Source organism: Onychomys torridus, chromosome 1 (assembly GCF_903995425.1).
Source record: "Onychomys torridus chromosome 1, mOncTor1.1, whole genome shotgun sequence".
Lineage (NCBI taxonomy): Eukaryota > Metazoa > Chordata > Mammalia > Rodentia > Cricetidae > Onychomys > Onychomys torridus.
The window spans coordinates 174,765,822-174,787,836 of NC_050443.1; the positions used below are offsets into that span (position 1 = coordinate 174,765,822).

General features: G+C 43.7%; 1 protein-coding gene across 5 annotated transcripts in view; it reads left to right on the plus strand.

Annotated features, from left to right (window-relative positions):
• The window catches only part of Vti1a (vesicle transport through interaction with t-SNAREs 1A), a 318,857-nt gene that overhangs the window by 183,949 nt on the left and 112,893 nt on the right, over positions 1 to 22,015 (plus strand). For 2 of the 5 annotated variants that reach the window (XM_036172767.1, XM_036172762.1), the window contains one exon: positions 234 to 295. In XM_036172767.1, coding sequence (XP_036028660.1) covers positions 234 to 295 — 62 coding nt within the window. Of the gene's footprint in view, positions 1 to 233; positions 307 to 1,226; positions 1,472 to 22,015 lie in introns of those variants that run through there. The other 3 variants (XM_036172792.1, XM_036172782.1, XM_036172774.1) reach the window with 2 other exon arrangements.

A 22,015-nucleotide genomic window follows, 5' to 3' on the forward strand; every position in this document is an offset into this window, starting at 1 on the left:
TGTCCCAAGTGTGTCTGTGTCAGTGTCCCAAGTGTGTCTGTGTGAGTGTCCCAAGTGTGTCCGTCTGTGTGAGTGTCCCAAGTGTGTCCGTCTGTGTGAGTGTCCCAAGTGCATCTTACTGTTTGGCTCTTCTGCCGTGGAATTCGGTTGTCATTCAGCAGCAAGTGCTGTAAACTCCTGAGTGCTGACATTCCTTCCATGTTCTTCTGTTCCCACCACATTTTCCCCTTTAGCTTCGGGAAACGGATGCAAACTTGGGGAAAAGTTCCAGGATCCTGACGGGGATGTTGCGAAGGTAAGAGCCAGGTAGGGAGTGATCTTCTGTTTCTCTCTTTTTAACTGTTTCTGTCCCACTGGGATGGGGCATTTCACAGGCTCCTGGGTCCTTCTCGTCCCTCCTAGGCTGTGTCAACACCCTTTTGAAATACAGAACACTGGTTTTAACCCTTTTTTTGAGTTACCCACATAGTGAGTAACTCAGATTAGAGACAAGGCTTGAGCTGGAGGGCTTACCTCAAGCTATGGAAAAAAATTAGGGTTAGACAAGAAGCATTTTTTCATAGCCTGAGGAAGGCCCATGGCAGGGGCACACTGACTTCCCTCTCAGTTCTGACAGGGATGCAGGCCTGCCATCATCCGGAGAACTGGGTACCAGCTTCGCTTGCTATCTGGTTTCAGTGCTGAGGAGAAGGCTGCTTAGGGAAGCATTGTGGCTTCGCGCACATCCTTAAAGATGATTTATAAGAATATGCCACAAGTAGCAGAGTAATCCCATAAGTGCTGTGTGTGACTGAGCTTTGACTGATGGGAAATGGAAGAATCTCAAAAGGTAAATGAATAAAGATGGGTAATAGTCTAAGTATATTCTGCACTTACTATTTTCACATATACTCTATGAAGTCAACAGATCATCTACTATGATTTTTGTTGGTTTGGAGCTGAGGAGTGAGATGGATGAGGAGTGCTGAAAATGAGCCTAAAAAGAGCAAACTCCTCTCTTCAGACAACTGTAGCAAACAGGGAGAGATCCTCTGCTCATGCATCCATGAACAGTACTTTTCGAAAGCTGTTTGTGGGGCTAGACATTTGTCATGTAAGAATCAAGTAAATGTATGATTGTTGCATGTTCGGAGCTGATGTGATTTCTCTATGACCCATCAGTGGTGAATCCCAAGTTTCCAGGACATTACCAACCAAGTTTCCCTCCACCCTCCCCTTCCCTGAAGGGCCATCCCAACCCAGAACCAAAAGTCTGTGGGCTCTTAACCGACTTAAAAACAACTCCCAGTCCACAGAGAAGACTGTGGCAGCTAAAGGAATGCTTCGGTGCCTAGAGACAACACAAAGAACGGAGAGCTGCCTTTCCAGCTTCCCAAGGAGGCCCCTGCCATGTGAGCTGTAACGAGCATTCTGCATATGTCTCCATCTTGTCAAATCTCATTAAAGAGTCCTCCTGCTTTCTGTCCATTGAGCTGTCCAGAAATCATTCATCATTTTTAGTGTAAAAAAATCATGTGGTTATTTAAATAATATCATATTAGTGTTAAAGTTCAGCTGTCACTTGATGGTATGGCTTAATCAGATGTAGCATTTAAGAAAAATAGTTTATTCCGGCTCCTCCTGGCTTTCAGGTTGGCAGATTCAAATAAGGATTTATGGCTTTCTCAGCCAATGTGCTTCTGCCCGTGTTTCTGCTTGATGTACCTCACCCTCAGTACAGGACACTGCAGACAGTCACCTCAACAAATAGAGCATCCTTCATGTTGTGTTTGAATAAATTTGCAAATCATTTAGAGAGGGTGAACATGCAAACAACTTGTGCAGCCTTTGGGCTTTCTGGGGGGAAATCACACTCCCAAGGAGGCTTCACTTGCCTGCTGAGGAAAATGACTCTGGTATGGTCTACCTGGGATTTCCTTTATAGGCATATTCGGTCCTTCACTGACTCATCTCCTTTCATGATGTGTCTAGAGAATAAACAGAAATAAAGCATCACCTTGCTGTGCCCAAGCCAAGGATGCTCTAGGGTCTTTTGGTGTTCCATGTAGGACAGTATGTTTCCTAGACACCGCTGGCATGTGGGTGTCTGCCAAGACACCTAGGAAGGCACTTGCAATCAGAGCTGTCACTCAGACTTTGGGACCTAAATGCATAGTGGTGGTTTAGGGTTCTGTTTCTAATTACTATCCCACATATTGGACAGTTGATTTTCTGTGTGGGAACTGCAAACATTTTGCCAATGGGACTTAATTATTTGGTACTTAATTCCTAAAAAGTAAGTCTCTTCAATTGGGGACCAGTGCTCTTTTGTGTGCCACAGTCACTCAAGGATCTGACTGATGCTTTGTCCCCATTCTGTCACCCTGCTCACATGGCATTTGATTCCCACCTCTGAGGAGGTGCACTGTGGAAGAAGCCACGTTCTCTACTCCTGGTCCACACTAAGATTGCATAGGCAGGTGCTTCTGACTTAAGGAAGAGTGTAATATGGAACACTGTGCTCACAGTTCATCTTCACAGGTGTGTGAAAGAAGAGAATGTCCTTGAACAGTGCATTTACCTATAAAGAGATAAGCCTGTTGGTTTTGTATGATAAATTCTGTGTGTCTGAGACTGAATACAGATAGACAAATTCTTATAAAGATTGATTACTGGTTGTTTTAATTTTCATTTTTAAATCTGTACAATGAACAGAAATGGCAGGACATCATCCATAATTTGTATCAGGTTATTTAACAATGACTAGTCTGTCGCAAAGACAGGGGACCCAGGTTCGTCTGCAGAGTCTCTACCTGTGTCCACTTAGTTATCTATGAGACTGACCAAAATAAGTAAGCAACAAAGTTTACAGGACCCAGCAGCCTCTAAACCACCTACCACCCATGCCTCTTAATCTTTTATTAGCTTCCTTCCTTCCCGCCATGTACCTGTCTTTTCTTTCCTTTTTTTTTTTTCACTGCTTATTCATGTCTTCTGTAAATATTTAATGTCTGTGTGCACAGCCCAGGGATACAGAAATACAAACACATCTTTCTTTGCTTTTATAATGCTTCAGTATGAGAGAATTGTGCACACAAATGTACTGTAGGAATCACCTAACTCTTGAGGAAGCAGCTCTGACTTTCCTTCTTCTCAGATGACTCCTTGCAGATCTCTAGAAGGACTCCCAGAAGCACTAACAGCCTGGGGGGGCTCACAAGCTCTGGCTTAAATGGCTTATAAACATAACCTGATGGCAGAAAATAAGGGAAGAAGAATAAAGATTGTTTAATCATAAAGTGAAAAGTGTTTCACAAAAATGAAGTTATACAGAAAATATTGACATGTCTGTTAGTGAGATAGCAACTGGTCTAGTCAACCAGAAATTCTCTTTCATGTAGCTACACCATCTTGCCAAAGAAAGAAAACAAAGGAGAAAATTGGTCTGTTCAGAATTATAAGAGGAAAACATGACATCAGAATGAAGCCATTGCTGATTCCTGGAAAGTCATTTTTCTTTTCTCCTGACATAGATGGAGAGCTACTTCAGACAGACTTCATTTCCTGGCTCTCTAGACAGACTTTAAATGAAGTGGGATTCAGAAAATACTGAACATAGCTACAAGACAGTGGCCACTCATGTGGTGACTGGAACCACGCAGCAATGAGTTTTCACTGACTCTCCCAGGATGTAATTACTGTTGGTTCTGCTGGGGGGGCGGGCATGTATCACCGGGCTCAAGTGTCCCTTCCCATGTATGTATGTATCCATGTGCGTGTAGCAAGCATGTGTCTTTTCACTGGGAATTCTGTCTTTTCTCTCTCTTTTTTAATGGGGATTCTTACTATATCAAAGAGTGATGAGAATCGACAAAAATGAAATGAGAGATTTTTCAAGACTTTAATTCAGAAAGAAAGAAAATTACGATTCTATTTTTTTCACCTCTCAAGAAGTAAATAATAACTCATAATTTATCATTACTAGGTTCTTTTCTAGCAATACCTAGATTTCCATAGAATGTCACAAAGGTGTAATCTAGGAGCTCTCTTGGCATGAAGTTGGAAGACATGTTACTGCCATATATGCCAAGGGTACTGCATCATCCATGCTGGTGCCAGGGTCTCAGCAGGAGACAGCTTCTGTTTGTCGAGCTCAGTGTCATATACTTTACGATGGTTACCATGCATACTGTCGGAATGCTTCCTTACCAGGAAGGTCTGTGTCCTTGTGGCGTCTAGGACTCCTGTCATAGGGGTGTGGCCAGTATGTCTTCTGCAACTCCCCTGTGAAGGAAGAAAGCAGACGTCGCAAATGCAGGGCCCTCCAGCACTGTTTAGAACACAAGTGTGCTGCTCTTAGTTACTTCGGTCTGGGAACAACAGTACTTTTCCCTGAAATCACCTGTTCTATTAAATGTGGTTAGTAGAATGACAGGTGAATATAAATGTACAGTCAGACATTTGTAAGGAAAGGTGTGAGGTCAAAGCGAACAGACTTATTTTACCTAGGCCAGGACCAGAAGTGTAGGCTGCTTTAGATGTTAACTCCACGTTGACCTCACTGTGCAGGAAGCACTGTGTTGTGTTCTAGGTGTTATTGTAATATCTGAGACTTCCCAGGGCTTTCAAGACTGTAAGGATCATGTTTTACACATAGAAGGTGTCTTCTCTCGAAGTGGATTGTGCTCTTTCTCCACCTGATCTCACCGTCCCCTTCCTGACTGCCTCACTTAGTAGTGATGGTTGTGGACACTGACCTGGTTAATGTCTCAGGGTCTCAACCTGGAGTTTCTTCAGCTCTTAATCAAATGTTCCTCCTTGCACATCAAAGGACTGAGCTTCTGTTCCTTCTTGGTCTTCCCAGGTGGGACCTGGGCTAAGTGGCTGCAGCCACGGGAAAAGGAGGCCTCCATTCTGGTCCTGTTTGTGTGACTCAATGCGCCGCTCACCAGCTGGCTGGCTGCTTTTGTTCTGTGGCCTCACCAAGGCCAACCTGGTGATGCTTTCACAAGTTAAAGAACAACTTCTGTTTCCTTATTCAGATTCTGCTAGTAACCACTTGTGCACTGGGCCAGGCCCAGGGCACACACTTAGTCTCAGCTGCTTGCAGGGGGGATGACTAAAAGGATCATTTGAGACCAACCCAAAAGAAGGAAGGGGAGGGAGGAGGAAGAGAGGAAGGAAGACACTGCTCAAAAAACAAGCAACAACCAATTTTTTTAAATCCCAGAATGTTGTTCTGGGTTCACAGAATGAGACGCTAAGGCTGTCCCCCTTGACTAGCTCACATGGAGCAAGTCCTCACGTGTGTCTGACCCTGTGTCAGGCTCTTGTCTGTGATGTGGTTTAGCCAAAACCACCTGGCATTGTCACCACTGCAGAGAATAGAGTCTCCCAGGACTACAGCATGGAGCAGATTAGGGTGTGAGGCCAGCTGCTCCTCTGAACAGACTCCCGGAGGTCCCTGATGGCAGGCTGTACTTAGAGCAGCTCACGGCTCAGTGGCAAACAAGTACAAACCGGCCAGTCCTCAGAGTGCTGCTTCCTGCCAGTGTAGGACCTTATCTGGTTCCATTTCTTCTGGGAAACAGCTACACACTGAGCAAATCCCTTAAGTGAGGACACTGTTGACATAGTGGACATCAAACCCCTGGATAGTATGTGTGGCAGGTGTCCCCATCTCCTCTTATTCTCCTCACTGGTCTTGAAAATGCCACATTGTTCCTGTTTGTTAGTAGTCAACACCTGCAGCTTGAGGCCTCACTGGTCCCTCCTAACAAATAGGTGCAGTACTACTATATGGTAGATATTGGTTAATGTGGACTTGCTTCACCTTCAGAATGACTCTTGTTCTTGTTTTAAGAAACATATTGAGGGGTGTGGAACGTGGGCCTTTAATCTCAAGACTTGGGAAGTAGAAGCAGCTGGATCTCTGTGAGTTTGAAAGCAACCTGATCTACATACTATATTGTGGGCCAGCCAAGTCTACATAGTAATCACTCACACACACACACACACACACACACACACACACACACATGGGGGTGGGGTGGGGGACACGGTGACCATTCGATCAATGTCAGCATGTTGTAACTACAGTACCTGGATCTCCCTCATGCTCTCTACAGAGCATCCATGTCCTCACAGTGGGCAAACATTTGGTGATTGTACTAAAAGCATAGAATGAACATTACTAGGTCCTGCTTTGGGGATGTGCTATAGCCCCTGTGTGCCAAAAGAGTCTCTTTCGACTCTGCTCCTGGGGAGCCTTTAGGGTTGTTGTTTTTGAGCATTAATTGGAGCCAACAAAAATCAACAGTGTGTAGCAGGAATGCCTGAGCTCCCTCTTCCTGCCAGTGTTTGGCAAATATCATGGTAAGAAAACGTTATTTTTGTGTCTAGTGCTACATCACCTGGGGCCTTTTCCTCACTGGAGAAAACAGTCCCGGGTTTGTTTAATTATTAAAAATGACATTCTGCGTAGGCATTGAGAGGCGTTTGCATAAGAGTTAGACGGTGGGCTCAGTTGGCTGTTTGCTGTGATTAAACTTTTGTGGGGATCTTCTCTTTGCCTCAGCTTCCTCACTTATAAGATAGGGGTGACAGGTCTCTACCTCATAAATTCTTAGGAGAGTCAGTGAGACAGTGCATGTAACAGCACCTAGTACTGTGAAGATATCCATAAATGCTTGTTATTACTGTTATCATCAGAGCTTTGAAACACACCACCAAATGTTCGAGCATTAGCTAAAATCAGAGTTAATTAAGAGTTTCCTAGGTGTGTAAATTTTAACTTGACATCTTAAATTTTCCTTCTTTTCACTTCCTAGGTTCCCAAAGGATTTTTAGATAATTACAAATTACTGATAATATAATAAAATCATATGATCCTTTCCTGAAGCCCTCTTTCTGTGGACCATAGCTCTCCCTTTATCTAGAGCCTTCAGCTGGCCACGGTGCTGAACTCTCTAGAGTTCCCAGAGTCCCATGCAGAGCAAAGCACCTGATTTTCCCACTGTAACTGTTTTCGGGTGTGGGGGGAATCCCCCAACTTGTTTCTGTGCCTCCTTCCCTCCTCTTTTATGTTAATGTATGATTGGCTGATTTATCCACCACAAGGCAAAACCAGCCATTTCCTGTTGGAGAAAACCCCACCCACCCCCACCACTGCCGCCCTCAGCACCGGCTAACACAACTTTCCCACTTAGCTTCATCTCCAAGATCTGGTGGGACTAGCCTTGTTGGCATTTCCCACCTGTGGACACACTGAGTCCTCACTGCAGCTGAGATTTTATCCCACACGAGTTAGACTCCTCCCACATAAGTTGGACTCTGACCTGGTTTATTATTGCTCTGCTGATCGCTCCTCCGTGCAATGTTCTCCCGTTGCCATCCATAATGGACAGAATGTTCTGGATGTGAGGGACAGAAACACAGACCAAGCTGGCTAGACATAAAGGAGGAGATATATACTGCCTCATGTATGACTAAAGAGACTGAGAGCTTTGATTCAGGTACTCTGTAATCTAAAGGTTCAAATGATGCCATTAGTACTGGGCCTTGATCCTGGCTACTCTCACCTCTTGGGAGGGGTCTGTCCCTCCGAGGAACCTTCTCTATCTTCTCTATGACACTTCATGGAAAGAACTATGTGTTTCTTTTGGTTTGGTGGGATGGTTCTTCTTAATCATTCCATCTGAGGTAAAAGCATGGAGTCAAGTTGGTTCTGATCAGATAAAAGTCATATCCATGATCTGATGTTCTAGAAAAGAGACCCTGTTCTGAGTACAGACACATGGCTGAGGATGTGAGAATCCAAGAGAGCAGGCTGACAGAGCACAGATCTTACATTCATCATACTCCAAGGGAACATCCATCTCTCCTCACCAGGCCCAGGTCTTAGTCACATGGTCCTGCTGAATCCTCCTATAAGACACTAGCATAGTCTCACTTCATTACATGAGCTACATGTATATTATTAGTAACTGTATCTCAGTTCCCTGCTAGACCTTTTTCCCCACTCCCTCCCCACAGTGTGGTACAAGCAACTGAAATAAGCCAGGGAGGAATGAAATTGAAGAGCAGTGCACCACACCAGGGGAGGACAGTGCTCAGCAAGTGTGCATCCCCACCGGACACCAGCACAGGTTCACACCCCACACCAGGGGAGGACAGTGCTCAGCAAGTGTGCATCCCCACCGGACACCAGCGCAGGTCCACACCCCACACCAGGGGAAGACAGTGCTCAGCAAGTGTGCATCCCACCGGACACCAGCGCAGGTTCACACACAGGCTGAAAACAGACAGAAGTGGGCTGTTGGTAGACAGTAGTCTACTGGGAGTGAGAACATGCTGGCAGCCTGAGGAGGGGGCTTTTCTGGAGAATGCCCCACTCCTCCTGATGACAGCTTATACTCAGCATGGGGCTGTGGTCCTCCATGACAAGCCTCAGCTCACTACCTTTGGAAGAATGAGTGCGAACCCCAGTTCCTATGGGGATAATTTAGTTGAAACCATTCAAGTTTTTCCTTCTTCACACATAAACATGTTCATCCAGAGGTACACTCTGTACCTCTGCACTGAGATTTCTGCCCAGTCTCATCTCAATAGAAAGGCATCTTCTACTTTTTCTCTGTTGTGAGCCACAATTTGACCTGATTCTTGAATTACCTTTTTCTCCGCTGTCCCTTTCTTCCCACATGCATGCCATTCTTTAATGAGACCGGGTGACGGAACACTTTACCTTCACCATCAATGCCTTCTTTGAACGCAGCCTTGAGCTGTTAACTGGAAGAAGGCGCCCTGGGCCTGCCCTATAAACAAGTAATGGAGCACTCGCCTTCCTCGCTTGTAAATGGCTATTTCTTAACATATGCCATCACTGAACAACACTTTACAATTCCAGGCCCCTGCCATCCCACCACTGCCTGCTCCAATGTGAGTTACAGGGGCCTTCCACACCTGTTTCATTAAATGCTAGGGTGGGGACAATAGCCCAACTTGATAAATCCAGGGTGAGTGTGTCTCCTGTACACCCCCTTCTGCTGCTACCACCACTGCCTCCCCAACCACCACATATATTTTATTTGAACACTCACACTGTAGATTAGCGTATTCACACATCAGTTAGTTCTAAAAGGATTGCTGTGTTATGAGATGGCACAAAGGCAGCTCAGTAACGGCCCGTGCACAGTGCAGATGGTCAAGCCTAGCTGCCGCCCAGATCAAAAGTCAAACAACTGCAAAGCTGCTTTTCAGAGTGCAGGGAGGCAGACAAGGCGACGTTTATCTGCACGATAAGAGCGAGTGATGGCTATACATCCCAAACTCGCACAAAAGCAGGGTTTCACAGTCTCGCAGCGTACAGGAACCTAACGCTGACAGGTTCTCAGGGCATCTCTGGCTTGGTTTGGTTTCCTCTTTATATAATTCTTTTTCTATAAAATTAGTATCTTACTGTGCGGCAATTGATAATTAGTATTTATGCTTCACTACCATTCCTAAAGTAGCTAAGAATCCTTTAAAGCCACCTTTGGGGCAGGAAATGGCTCCTTTTCATGGCTGCCTTTTATTTTTTCAGCAGCATTTAAAGACAGATTCCTATTTATACCACACAAGCAGGTTTGTCTGTTGTAAACAAAGTTAAGTGCTGGGAATTGTGCCTTCCCAGAAATGGTTTCCAGAGAAGCCATAATAAGAAACAACTGTGGACCACTGGAGACTCTGTCATCTAGGTATTAAGAAAGAATTCTTTGCTTTTCTAGGGAGAAAAAAAAAAAAAAAAAAGCAACACTGTTTGTTCAGAAACACATTTAATATCCAAAAATGAAATTAAAATATTTCTTAAATTACAAACTTTGAGGTTGTGATTTTTCATCTTTAATTGTCTCTGACATTCCTTGACAAGGTGGCCGCTGACACGAAAGAAGAAATATTTTTTTTTACCCCAATAGTCTTTATAAAAGAATTTACAAAACACTGAAAAGTCTTCTATGGCAAAGTTATATAAAGAACTTTAGATCTGGCATGTGAACGTCTTTGGAACATGCCAGGATGATAAATTTGAGCTGAGTTTGAAAAATAGTGTTAGACAAAGCCCTGAAATCCTCAGTGTTCCAATCCTTCATGGTTTTATGATGAGAGTCCTGCTGACATTTTCCTCTCCAGTCGGTTAACGAGTTAGTGCATCAGAATAAGCTCTCCACATACCTGGAGAAACCACACTCTGTCTTAAGCCTTAAGAAAGTAGTTCCTTGGCTGGGCTGTGGTGGTGCACACCTTTAATCCCAGCACTTGGGAGGCAGAGCCAGGTGGATCTCTGTGAGTTTGAGGCCAGCCTGTTCTCCAAAGTGAGTTCTAGGAAAGGCACAAAGCTACACAGAGAAACCCTGTCTCAAAAAAAAAAAAAAAGTAGTTCCTTGCCTGAGCTGGCTTCCCTGAGTTTCTGAAGCACTGGAGATGTGTGTGTGTGTGTGTATGTGTGTGTGTGTGTGTGTGTGTGTGTACACGCCTGTGTGTACATGTCCACATGCATCTCCAGTAATTTTCTTCTAAACCTCCATAGTATTTTCAAAATAGTCCCAAACAACTCCTAAAGTGCTGAGGAATGAGGCAGTGTCATTGATGGTGCATATATCCTAGCTAGATCCCATTCAATTACTCTGATGCCCCCCATCCCTGCTGTGATCCTTTAAAGTGCACTGGAATAAAAGAAGCACTTGTGTCTACTCTGTCCCAAAAGTTCCCATTTCTGTGCAGATGCAGGAGGCCTTGCTTGGGAAGTCAGTTCGCTATCAGGAAGAATCCATCAGCTCTGTCATGACAGTAGAATACGATGGGGCTATGTTTGTTTCCTCTAAGGCAGTCTTTGTAAAACTAAACTGGCCCCTGTTATTATCTTTATATTTATATTTGTAGCCAAGTACTTCAGACTGGTAATTTTATAACAAATTGACATGGATGTGGCTCTCAGTTTATGAAGCTCAGGTTCCAAGAGCATGACATCACCACCGGGTCTGCCTGTGTCAGCCCTGCTGCACTGAAACAGGTGGAGGGCACCATGTGGCATGGCAGAGCAAGTGTGCTAGCTTGAGTCCCTTTCATTCTTGTGCTGCCATGAATTGCTCATGACAACCCTGTCTTCTAGACTCCTAATCCTGGCTAACTCCCAAGAGCCTCACCTACAAATACCATCAATGTGAAGTTAAGCTTCCAATTCATAGACCTTTGTGAAAGACATTCAAACCATAGCTGTTAGACATCACCTACAGAAATTAAGTCTGATCCATGTCCTCCACCAAGGTAGGGCAAAATGTGGTCCAGTCAGCTTGGGTTCAGCCAACTCTGCATCATGTCCACTGTGATAGCATCAACATCATCTTCAATGCAGATGTCAGTGTATCCCCTGGAGACTCTCTCAGACCTGTGTCCTTGAGTGGCTCAATATCTGACTTTATGTACATGAAGTTCATAGTAACTTGATTTACCTGGTGAGTGAGAGATCAAGGGAGAAACAGATGTCATGGGAGATGACAGTGAGAGAACATCCTTTGTTTCTGAGTAGGCAAATGAGACTCCAGGAAAGAGACGCAGGTGACCACCTGACTTGAGAATCATGACCTAATTCTTCACCCACATATGGAGCCCACCAGCCCCTGTTAGGGCAGCAGACCCCGGTTACCAGGGTGGTGCTGGCCAGCTCTGATGGTAGCAACCTTGTCGAGGGCATGTAGGAAACTACTCATCTGCTCACAGAGTTAACAAGCCAACTCAGGTTGGCCTTCCTTAAACTTAGCTTGCTAAGAAAGCTTTTTAATTGTGATGGAACTTAAGATTTCCTCCAAGAGTCTGGACCGCTTGTAATCACTTAAATAGTTCTAATTGTAAGCAATTATGAAAAGAAAAGCCTTTTTATATGTCAGAAAAATATTAGGAATTTTCAAATGCCTAACTAGAAAACTTCCTGGTCTTTGAAATAGTACTGTACAACCATCTGTATTATGCATGTGATTCACGAGAAAATGCAAAGAATATTGGCGAACTATGTGAATTGGTTTATTATGTTATAGTATTGATTTGATAAGTATATCACTTAAAATGCTGATTTTTCCATATATTCCAATTAAATATTTCTCATTGAATGGCCATATAGAAAATAAGTTCTTGAAAACTTGCCCAGTCAATAAAGAAAGCCATTCATTTTCTGTTCCGTAGACATGATCTGAAGCTACAGCCTTTTAGGTCTTTTAATCTGTTTGTTCAAGGCCAACCTATTTATATGGATAATTTTTAAAGCTTCTGTATAAAAAAGAGAAAAGAACATTTTATTTATTCACTGGGGTTTTTTTATGCACCTTGAAATCGCATAGATAAAGTAGTTTCAAGCTCATGGATCTGGAGAAGATAAAAGGTCTCTTATTTTATAAGGCTTTATGTAAGCTTTTCCATTGCACAGTTTTCTCATGGCTAGAGTTTTTAAAATAAAACATTATTTCACTATTATAAACCAGAGTCTGATGTAGGCATCTTTTCCCTTCTTTGAATTGCATGTTAAATTATGCATTTAAGGTTGGTTTTTTTCTACATTTTACCCTCTGCATTTCAACAGTTCCCTTGTTGGCTAAATTGATTTACCAGTCTTCACTTTCAGTGTCAGGTAACTATTTAATGACTAGAATGCTGAATATTAAGCAGGACCAGAAAGCTGATTAACCAGTCTTAATAAGCACAGAGTGGAAGGCATTACCTGGTTTTGTAATACATTACTGTGGAGATGAAAAGTATTTACCTCTTCCTCTTAGAGGCTTTTCGAAGCCTCATAGACTGAAGAAGGGCATGTTTGAACCCAAGGTCCTCCAGGGCCAGACCAGATTCTGAGTGAACATTAGCTGCTGTTATCTTTGCCATGTCAGGGCCAAGGCACAGCTTTCTCTGGCTGGAGCATTCCCAAGCTAACACAGCCATCAGACAGGTGGGGAATAAATATTGTAGAATAGTGGGGCATTTGAAGAGAAGCTCCAGATCTAGGGAACTCAATTTGGACAGGCTTCAATTGGAGCAAACAGGTGTTCCTGGAAAGAACCATCCTCAGATGGCTGGGGTATGCCATTCTTTCATACACATAAAAGTGCCCCTTCCTGCAGGAAAATTAGAAATAACCACAGCTCTTTCTTTTGAAACAGGAAAAGAGAAATAAAACTAGAGCACCAGGTTTGGGCTCCGGCTGGATTTCCGTCAAGTGTTCGATCTAGGTTGAAGGAGGGAACCTGGAGCCCAGAGTCTGCAGCTTTCCATAGTAGAGATGCAGGGATGACTGAGAGACAGAATGCAAAGACCTCTGTACCTGTATGCACTCCAGGACGTAATAGTCTTTCCTTATATTGGTCCTTTGCTTATTCACCAAATACTTCTTGAGCACTGGGGCTTTCTGAATCGTGGAGTTAAGTGCTGGAAACAGTGGATGTCGTAGGAAGGGCCTGCCCTCAAGATGCTCAGGCCAAGGTGTGGTCATCATACTTGGTCTGGACACGAAAGCCAACCTGAGGGTCTTGGGGAAACTGGGCGGGAGGCAGTTTCTGACATCAGACATTTCCTTTTTGTAATAGCAGCACATGAAGATATAAACCACAGGTTTTATTTGGGGTATTCTTTTAAATTTACACTTCTTTAACAAAGTGTAAAATAATAACAGGTTACATTTTAAAATTCTTTCCTCTAATTCCTCTTTCTTGAAACAAACTCTTTCATTGATTTTAAATATCCCTACTAGCCATGAGTCTAGGGATATATTTTATTTTCTCAATGGTGTGTTTTTCTACTTGTTATAATTATAATTTGTCGTAATTATTAAAATTCTAATAAGGATTTTTTAAACAAATGTTTTACTTCATAAGGAAAATTATCAAGAAACATGAAGCTACCAAAATATGATATGGTACCCTATAAATATGTACTTTTTTGTAATTATTTTTTTCTTCCCCCCCTTTTTTTAATTATATTTGTGTTTTAATTTTACATATCAGCCATAGGTTCCCCTGTCCTCCCCCCTCCCACCCCTACCCCCAACTTTCTTCAGCCCCTCCCCTCCATTCCCATCTCCTCCAGGGCCAAGACTCCCCTGGGGATTCATTTAAACTTGGTGGATTCAGTACAGGCAGGTCCATTCCCCTCCTTCCAGGCTGAGCATGTGTCCCTGTATAAGCCCAAGGTTCCAAAAAGCCAGCTCATGCACTAAGGACAGGTCCAGGTCCCACTGCCTGGATGCCTCCCAAACAGTCCAAGCCACTCAACTGTCTCACTTATCCAGAGGGCCTGATCCAGATGGTGGCTCCACAGCCTTTGGTTCACTATTCATGTGCTTCGGTTCATCTGGCCTTTCATCCCCGTGCTTTTTTCCAATCCTGGGCTCAACAATTCACACTCCCACAGTCCCTCCTACTTCTCGACAACTGGACACATGGATCTCCACCTGGTGCCTGGCTGAGGATCTCTGCATCCACTTCCATCAGTCACTGGATGAGAGTTCCAGCCCGACCGTCAGGGTGTTTGGCCATCTGATCACCAGACTAGGTCAGATCAGGCTTTCTCTCGACCACTGCCAGCAGTCTACAGAGGATGCATCACTGTGGACCTCAGGGGCCCCCCTCAGCACTCTGCCCACTCCTGTTCTCATGTGGTCCTCATTCATCATGGTCTACCATTCCTTGTTCTCCCTTTCTGTTCCTGATCCAGCTGGGATCTCCTGCTCCCCCAAGCCTCCCTTCCTTCAAACCTTGCCCTTCATTTCTCCCACTCTCTTCCAGGTTGTTCATGTAGATCTCATCCATTTCTCTGTCATTGGGTGATCCCTGTGTCTTTCCTAGGGTCCCGTTTTCTAGGTAGCCTCCCTGGAGCTGTGTAGCAGTCTAGTCATATTTGTTTTACATCTAGTATCCTACTATGAGTGAGTACGTACCATGTTTGTCCTTCTGAGTCTGGGTTACCTCACTCAGGATTTTTTGAGATTATAATACCATAATTTTTCCCTTCCCCTTCTTCCCTCTAAAACTAGATACTCCCATATACCTCTCCTTGTTCTCTTTCAAATTCATTGCCTCTTTTATAACTGTTGTTATCTATATATATGGGGGGGGTGAGTTCATAAATACATAAATACAACCTGCTCGGTCTGTATAATGTTACTTGTGTGTATGTTTTCAGGGTTGACCATTTGGTATTGGGTAAACAATTGATGTGATCTTCCCTGGGGAAGAGTATTTCTCCTTAGTTGCATGTAGTTCTTTGTGTAGGGTTGATGCCTCTTGACTTTCTCCAAGAACAGCCATTGATGTTGGCTGTGTCTGTTGGTAGCCCCCTTGTTCAGCTCCTGTTTAGGCAGTCCTGTTGGTGAGACTTTATGGGTGGAGCTTCTGACATTCCTTGGTGACAACCTCGAAAAAAACTCCCTGATCCTCTCACTCTTACAGTCTTTCCACCCACTCTTCAGTAATGATCTCTGACCCTTAGGTGCTGGCCGAGGTGCTGAAGTGTACTGTAGATGTATCCATTGGGACTAAGGTCCACAACTCTGCATTTTGATTGGTTGTGGTCTTCTCCATCTGTTGCAAAGAGAAGTTTCCTTAATGAGAGGTGAGGTTTCTTTTATTCTTCCTGCTTTCTCTTCTGCAGGGTTCCCTGAGCATTTCATGGAGGCATGTGGTTAGGGCTGAGTGGTCCAAGGTCTCCCACTCTCTGTGTAGTGTCTGCCTGTGGCTCTCTGTATTTGTTCCCATCTGCTACAGGCAGAAGCTTCTCTTGGTGAAGACTAAGCAAGGCACTGATCTGCTTCCCTGGCTAGAGTCCATTTTAATTTCTTTATGTATCAGTTAAAAAATGAATTTACATGGTGCATGGTGGTAGACACTTTTTAAGATAAAAGGAAGCTGGAATAAAATTCTTTATACTCACACTGACCAGAAATCACAACTGGCAAAACTTCGGTACACTTCATTACAACTTTTTCCCATGTATTTTGCTTACAGAGAACATAAAACTTTATATTCTGCTCTTTGCATTCATTATATCGAAAATGTATTCCCAAACCAGTAACAGCTGTAGTCATTGCTTGTGATAATTTACATAATATTCTCTCACTAGAATATCTCTTGTGTGTTAAACCATCTCAGAGTTTGTAGCTTATAGCTATACATTGATGCTATGTATCTCTGTTCATAGATTATATTATCTTTTTAGTGTGGCATCCATGAAGAGAATAATTGCTCATCTTGTTTACGATTCCCACATCCTTGGCCTCTTAACTTCCTAGGACTTTGTCATCTGGGGTCTACTTCAAATGAAGATATATGATTGGGATATAGTGACTCATGTGTACGAGTGGCCAACATTTGCATACACATAACAGATGTGTCTGTACATCTGTTTATTTGGCTGGCTGTCTTATTTCCATACTGTCCTTCTAGGACTCTATAGTTGTTGAACTGTTTTCTTCTAGCCTTGAGTGTTTCAGATTAGCTGAAGGGGTAGACCAGGTTATGCCTCTCTAGTGGGAGTGTATAAGTTTCATTGGTTTATTTTGAGTTTTCTCACTTTGGGAAATTGAAGTCAGTCTACCATGGTCTTTCTGGATGTGAGGACTTTCTCTCACTTTGCATAGACCATAGGAAACTTAATTTTCTTTCGTTGTGTTTTGGATTGTTTCTTCAGCTTCTACATTTGTAGTTTCAGGACCAGTTGTGCTTCTCACACAAGCCTGGTGTTTTTTGTCTTTAGTGTTTACTCACTTCAATAACTCGGGCATTTTCTTCTCGGCTTTAGTCCAGCACCACTGATTGCAGGCATGGTTTCGACTCTGCTGCTAGTTGTGTGACTCCTAACTCTGCTGTTGACTTAGGAGTGCTTTTCTGCTCATATCCCTGAGCCACTGCTTCGCCTCTGACACCCGAATCTTCTTTAAAGCTCACAGTGTTCGGCCTTCACTCAAGACAGCCCAGTGTTCTTCCTGTTTTCTCTGAAGGTGCTGGACAATTCCTTAAAATCTGTTTGATTTCTTCAGTTTTCAGAATAGCGTGTCTCCTCTGAACCTTTGTGGTGGTGTTTCATTTTCCTTGTTCCATAGTATCTTTCTGTGTTCTCTCTCTTCATTGTGTTCATGATATCTATTCTCTCTCTTCTGTTCTGTTCCTGATGTCTGTGCTCTCTCTCTTCCCTTATGTTCATGGTATCTATTCCCCCCCCCCTCTCTTCCCTTATGTTCATGATATCTGAGCTCTCTCTTTCTCTCTCTGCCATCGTGTTCATGCTATTTGAAGTTATTTGCTTGGTTGCTTTGCAGAACCTCTTCTTGGATCTACAAATAGGTGATGAATTTATATGTTTAGTTTGGTTCTAATTGCCTTTGTCTCTAGACTGTGTCTTTATTGGAGTGAATGAGGCTGCTTCTTCAGTGGGGAAACATGCCCACCTTGTATAAACACTGTCGTATCCCTTGCTTCACTGCTCCACCACAAGCACACTTCACTTAGAGAATCACACTTCCTTGTGCCCAATCTTCTCTGGTTCTCCTCAATATTGATTTATTATTTTGGGAATTCTAGTTTCTTATTGCACATAGGAAAGAAACAAGTTGGAAAGTGTGAAGAAAAAGAAATAAAGAAGGCAATAGCCTAAATGCATCCTAAGCTGCAGCATACACTTGAGAACCTAGCAATTTCTGGTCACTACAAACCTTGTGGGGCTTTTTGTTATCTAGTGGAGACTTTGGGAGTTAAGACCTTTACTTAACACAGTTCATTCGTGTGTGTGTGTGTGTGTGTGTGTGTGTGTGTGTGTGTGTGTGTGTGTGTGTAGGAGGAGGAGGAGGAGGAGGAGGAGGAGAAAACCCTCCCAGGTTCTGGCCATTTGTGATAGAAACTTTAATAGTATGTTGGGGTTTTGTTGTTGTTGTTCATTCAGATTAAATGGAACACTTTGATAAATGAACCAAGTACCATTTTAAACTAGGGACCATGAGGGATCTTTAAAGTGGCCCTCAATAAAGGGGCCACACAAACCATTCTTGCAGCCCACCCCTTGGGCTATATGCCTGGGTGGTCTTGTTTTAACTGTTGCTGTTTAATTATTGATGGTTTACTGACACAAGGCATAGAAGCCTTAGGGAAAATGAAATCTCATGTTCCAATTTCTTCAGATGAAACTTCTTTGGGGTGTAAGTGTCCCTCTAAGTGATATAGCAAAGCAGGAGTTAGGAGGCCATTCTTCTTCTGCCTGGCAAGTCAGCCCTGGCATTCCTGGTTGGAGTCTGCTAATTCATGTTGAAACTGAGGCATGGCTGCTGTGTGCCATAATAGCAGCCCCACAGGCCTTCCTGGGCACAAGACTCTCTTCCAACAATGAAGATGGCTTACCTACAGGAACTGATTTCCTTTGCTGTCCTGCTGAGTCAGCACATTCTGGAGAACGCCTTGCTAGGTATGCAGGGAAAGGAGATCCTCATCCTCCAGGAACTCTGTTCCTGATCAGAGAAAGAACACTCTGAATGAATGGTAAGGATTCAGTGAGCAAGCCCCAGACTTGGGAGGTCACTGCCAGCTTGAAGCAGCTGACTGAGTTTCATAGAAAATACTGAATGACCTCAGTTTCATCTGCAGAATTTACATGGTAAAAGGAAAGAATCAACTTTTGCAAAGGCCTCCTTTAGCACACCATGTCATAGTCACACATGCACATAAACATACACACAAAGAATAATAATAATAAAATTAAATGTAAAACTTAAAATGCTTTTTTAAAAAAAGCATAAAGAAAAGTTGGCATTTGTAATGGCCCTTGAACTGTAGGGCTATGCTTTGCACAGATACAATTAGAAAGGACACCAGGCCAACCAAACATTATAAACAAAGGCAGGGGAATAATATCTTATAAGGAGGCCATGGCAAGCAGTGTTGATTGGCTGATTCCTGTCCAGCCTCTGATCTTTCCCTTTCATGTTCAGATTCCCCGTGTTACTATAGAGGCATGTCAGTTCATGTCAAGTGTTTACCAAGCATGTTCTCTGTGTTCTGGACAGTGCTACAGCACTGGCTTCTTCCATGGTTTTCATGTAGCCCATCCATGTTTCTTTCACGTGTTCTTCAGAGAATCATGAACAGTACAATAAGCCATGTACGTGGACAGCATGGGTTTCTGGTAAACAATGGGTTTTCTTTGGGAACCATGTCATCCTGAAGTAAGGCCCCAAGAGGCTGAGTTGTTATTAGGCTTTTCTGCAATGCTGACCTTGACTGGCTCTGGTGTGACATGTTCCCTCAGCTCTGCAAATGCAGCCTAGTTCTCCTCTCTAAGACTGGTTTAGTATAGGGGCAAGGAGATCCAAGCCTACAGTCTGGAAGAATCCAGGGGTCTACACAACAGAGAACCTGGGCAGGATGGAATGGAGTCTAAGTCCTCCATCTTGATGGAAGCAGCATGGCCAGGCTCTGCAACTGTTGGTTGGTGTTGGTTTTAAGCAACAGTTTTTCTTTAGCTGGAATTTCAACCCAGTTTACTGTGAGGGAAAACATGCTAAGCATTGGTCTTGTTGGGGCCTCAGCTTTTGACATTTTTCGGAATGAAAGTCATCTTGGCTCTGATGCTTTGTCTCCACGCTCACCTGCCTGTTAACCAAGTTCTCTGGCTTTTCTAATCCCTTCTTGCAAATGGTCTGCAGCTGGCCTGGAAGAGCCCAGACTGCAGTCCCCATCAGCATGATCTAAAGAATTGATGGGATACTTGCATGCACTTGGCAGAGCTCCTGGGCCCCCACCTTTCTGCTCTGTGAGGCGGAAGTATGAATGCTGTCCACACTCTAACTGGGGGGCAGCATGTAGCATGGTGTCATGGCTAGGACCCCGGCGTTCATTTTTCTCTTCTGATTTTTAGTTTTTACGCATAAAGCAGTGTCAGTGCAGAAAGGAATATTTTTAAAAAGAGAAGAAAAAACCTTCTATAACCCAGGATGACTGCAGTTTTCCACATACACATTTTTAGCCATTGATGCCTATGTTGACATTTTCTTTATGTGGTTCTAATTCCAGTGTAAACAGAATTTTACATTCTGGCTTTTTCTTTTTAACTCAGCATTATAGCCTGCACTGCTAATATTACTTTGATATTGTAGTTAGTGGAGTCTTTTACATAAAATGATTATGACATTTATAGAGGCTCAGGAAAGCCCAGCAGCGTGTGCTTGGCATTCATTGTTTTTTCAGAAAATGCAAGGGCTGTCTGTAGTATGTCTCAGAGGTCCTCAGCCTGTCTGAGAAGACCCTGTTTTCGGTTGGCTTCTGAGACATGCCTGTCCTGTTCTAGATTGTCCATTCAGGCCACCTGCATATATAAATGTTAAGCATTTGCTGATAACCTAAATGACACTATGCATATATAAGCAAATGTTGCCATTCATTCTGTGGTGAGAGTGTCTGTGGTCAGCATCGTCCCACTGGAAGGTATTTGGTTGAAGGATCTGGTGTGTGCTTGCCAGGTACCAGAGTGTATTCCAGTTGTAGGTCATGGCCACCTACTGGGTCTTGGACTAACCAAGCAAAACTGGTCTGCACCTCAGGGGGCAGTGAGGAGGCCCTTGAACGAAGGTGTCCAGAGGAGGACTCCAGGATGCTGTAGGAAGGGGTGTGTGGTGGGGGATGCTGAGCAGCCAGGGGGCAGTGCTGGAGCATTTTACATCTGACAGAAGAACGGGTAGTGTACACTTAACTTCACTCTCCCTGAGCCTAGTCCTGGGGAAGATAACCCGAGGAGTCCTTGTTTTGTATTTCTTCAGAGGAAGTCTAGGCCATAAGCAGCTGCAGGTTTTTTGTTTTGTTTTCATTCTTAGCATCTGCATAGTTTTATTTTTCAATTTATTTACATACAATAAAACTCACCCAACTTGAGTATTGTGTTAAAGTTGGCAATTAGGTACAGTTGTGAAATTGCCATGACCCACAGAGAGAAAAGAGTCCCTGCCTCCACTGCACTCAGTTGTCCCCACACTGATGCGACAGCTGCTTTGCGACAGCAGTTGCTGTCGCTGGAGTTCCGTGTGAGTGGGACTGAGCAGTATGTAGTCTTGGCTGTGACTTCCTCCACATACTGCAGAGCTTTTGAAACCCACCTGTTTTGTCATGTGTAAATATCTCATGCCTTTTAATTACTGAATAATATTCCAAAATAGGGCGTGCTAAATTGACTTATTTATAGCTCGGTGATGAGAACTATAGACTGCCTGTAGTTTGGAACTAGTATAAATACTGCCACTGTGAACATTTATGTACACATCTTTGTGCAGGCATGGGTTTCTTTTCCCTTGTATAAATGTCTCGGAGTAGGATTAGTGTGTTGTAAGGTAAATACATGTTTAGTTTTACAAGGACTTAACAAAGTTTGGATTTCTGTGGCAGTAGGAGAGTCCTAGTTGCCCTTCACACTTAACTCATCCTGCATCCGAGTAGCATGCAACAACTCAGAACCTTTTGAATAGTGCACGGCCTCCTGATCACCAGAACTCCTGTCCTACTACACGCCTTACTTGTTGCCGTGACAAAACCCCTGACATGAAGCACTTCAGGGGGAAAGGTTTATTCTGGTTTATAGTCTGAGAGGATACAGCCCATCATGTTGGGGCAGACGGGGTGGGGGTGGCAGTGAGGCAGCTGATCGCATGACATCTGTGTTGAAGTAGCCAACAGGAAGTAAGGCTATAAATTTTGACCTGAAGACCCACCCCCAGTGACCACTTCCTCCAAAGAGACTCCACCTCCCAAAGTCTCCACACGTTGCCAGAATGGCACTGGGAGACATTTCACATTCAGACTACAAGACTGATTCAGGCTGTTGCCATGGTGCCCACCTGTTACCTATACATTCATGACCTCAGCCACACAAGTTATTGTCAGCAACTTTACATCCCCATCACACACTGCAGGGAACTGTGGTCAAGAGCTAGGTCTGTGGGGACCAGAAGACTGGAGTTGGAATGGCAGTCTCTTGTCTGAGTAGAGTTCTC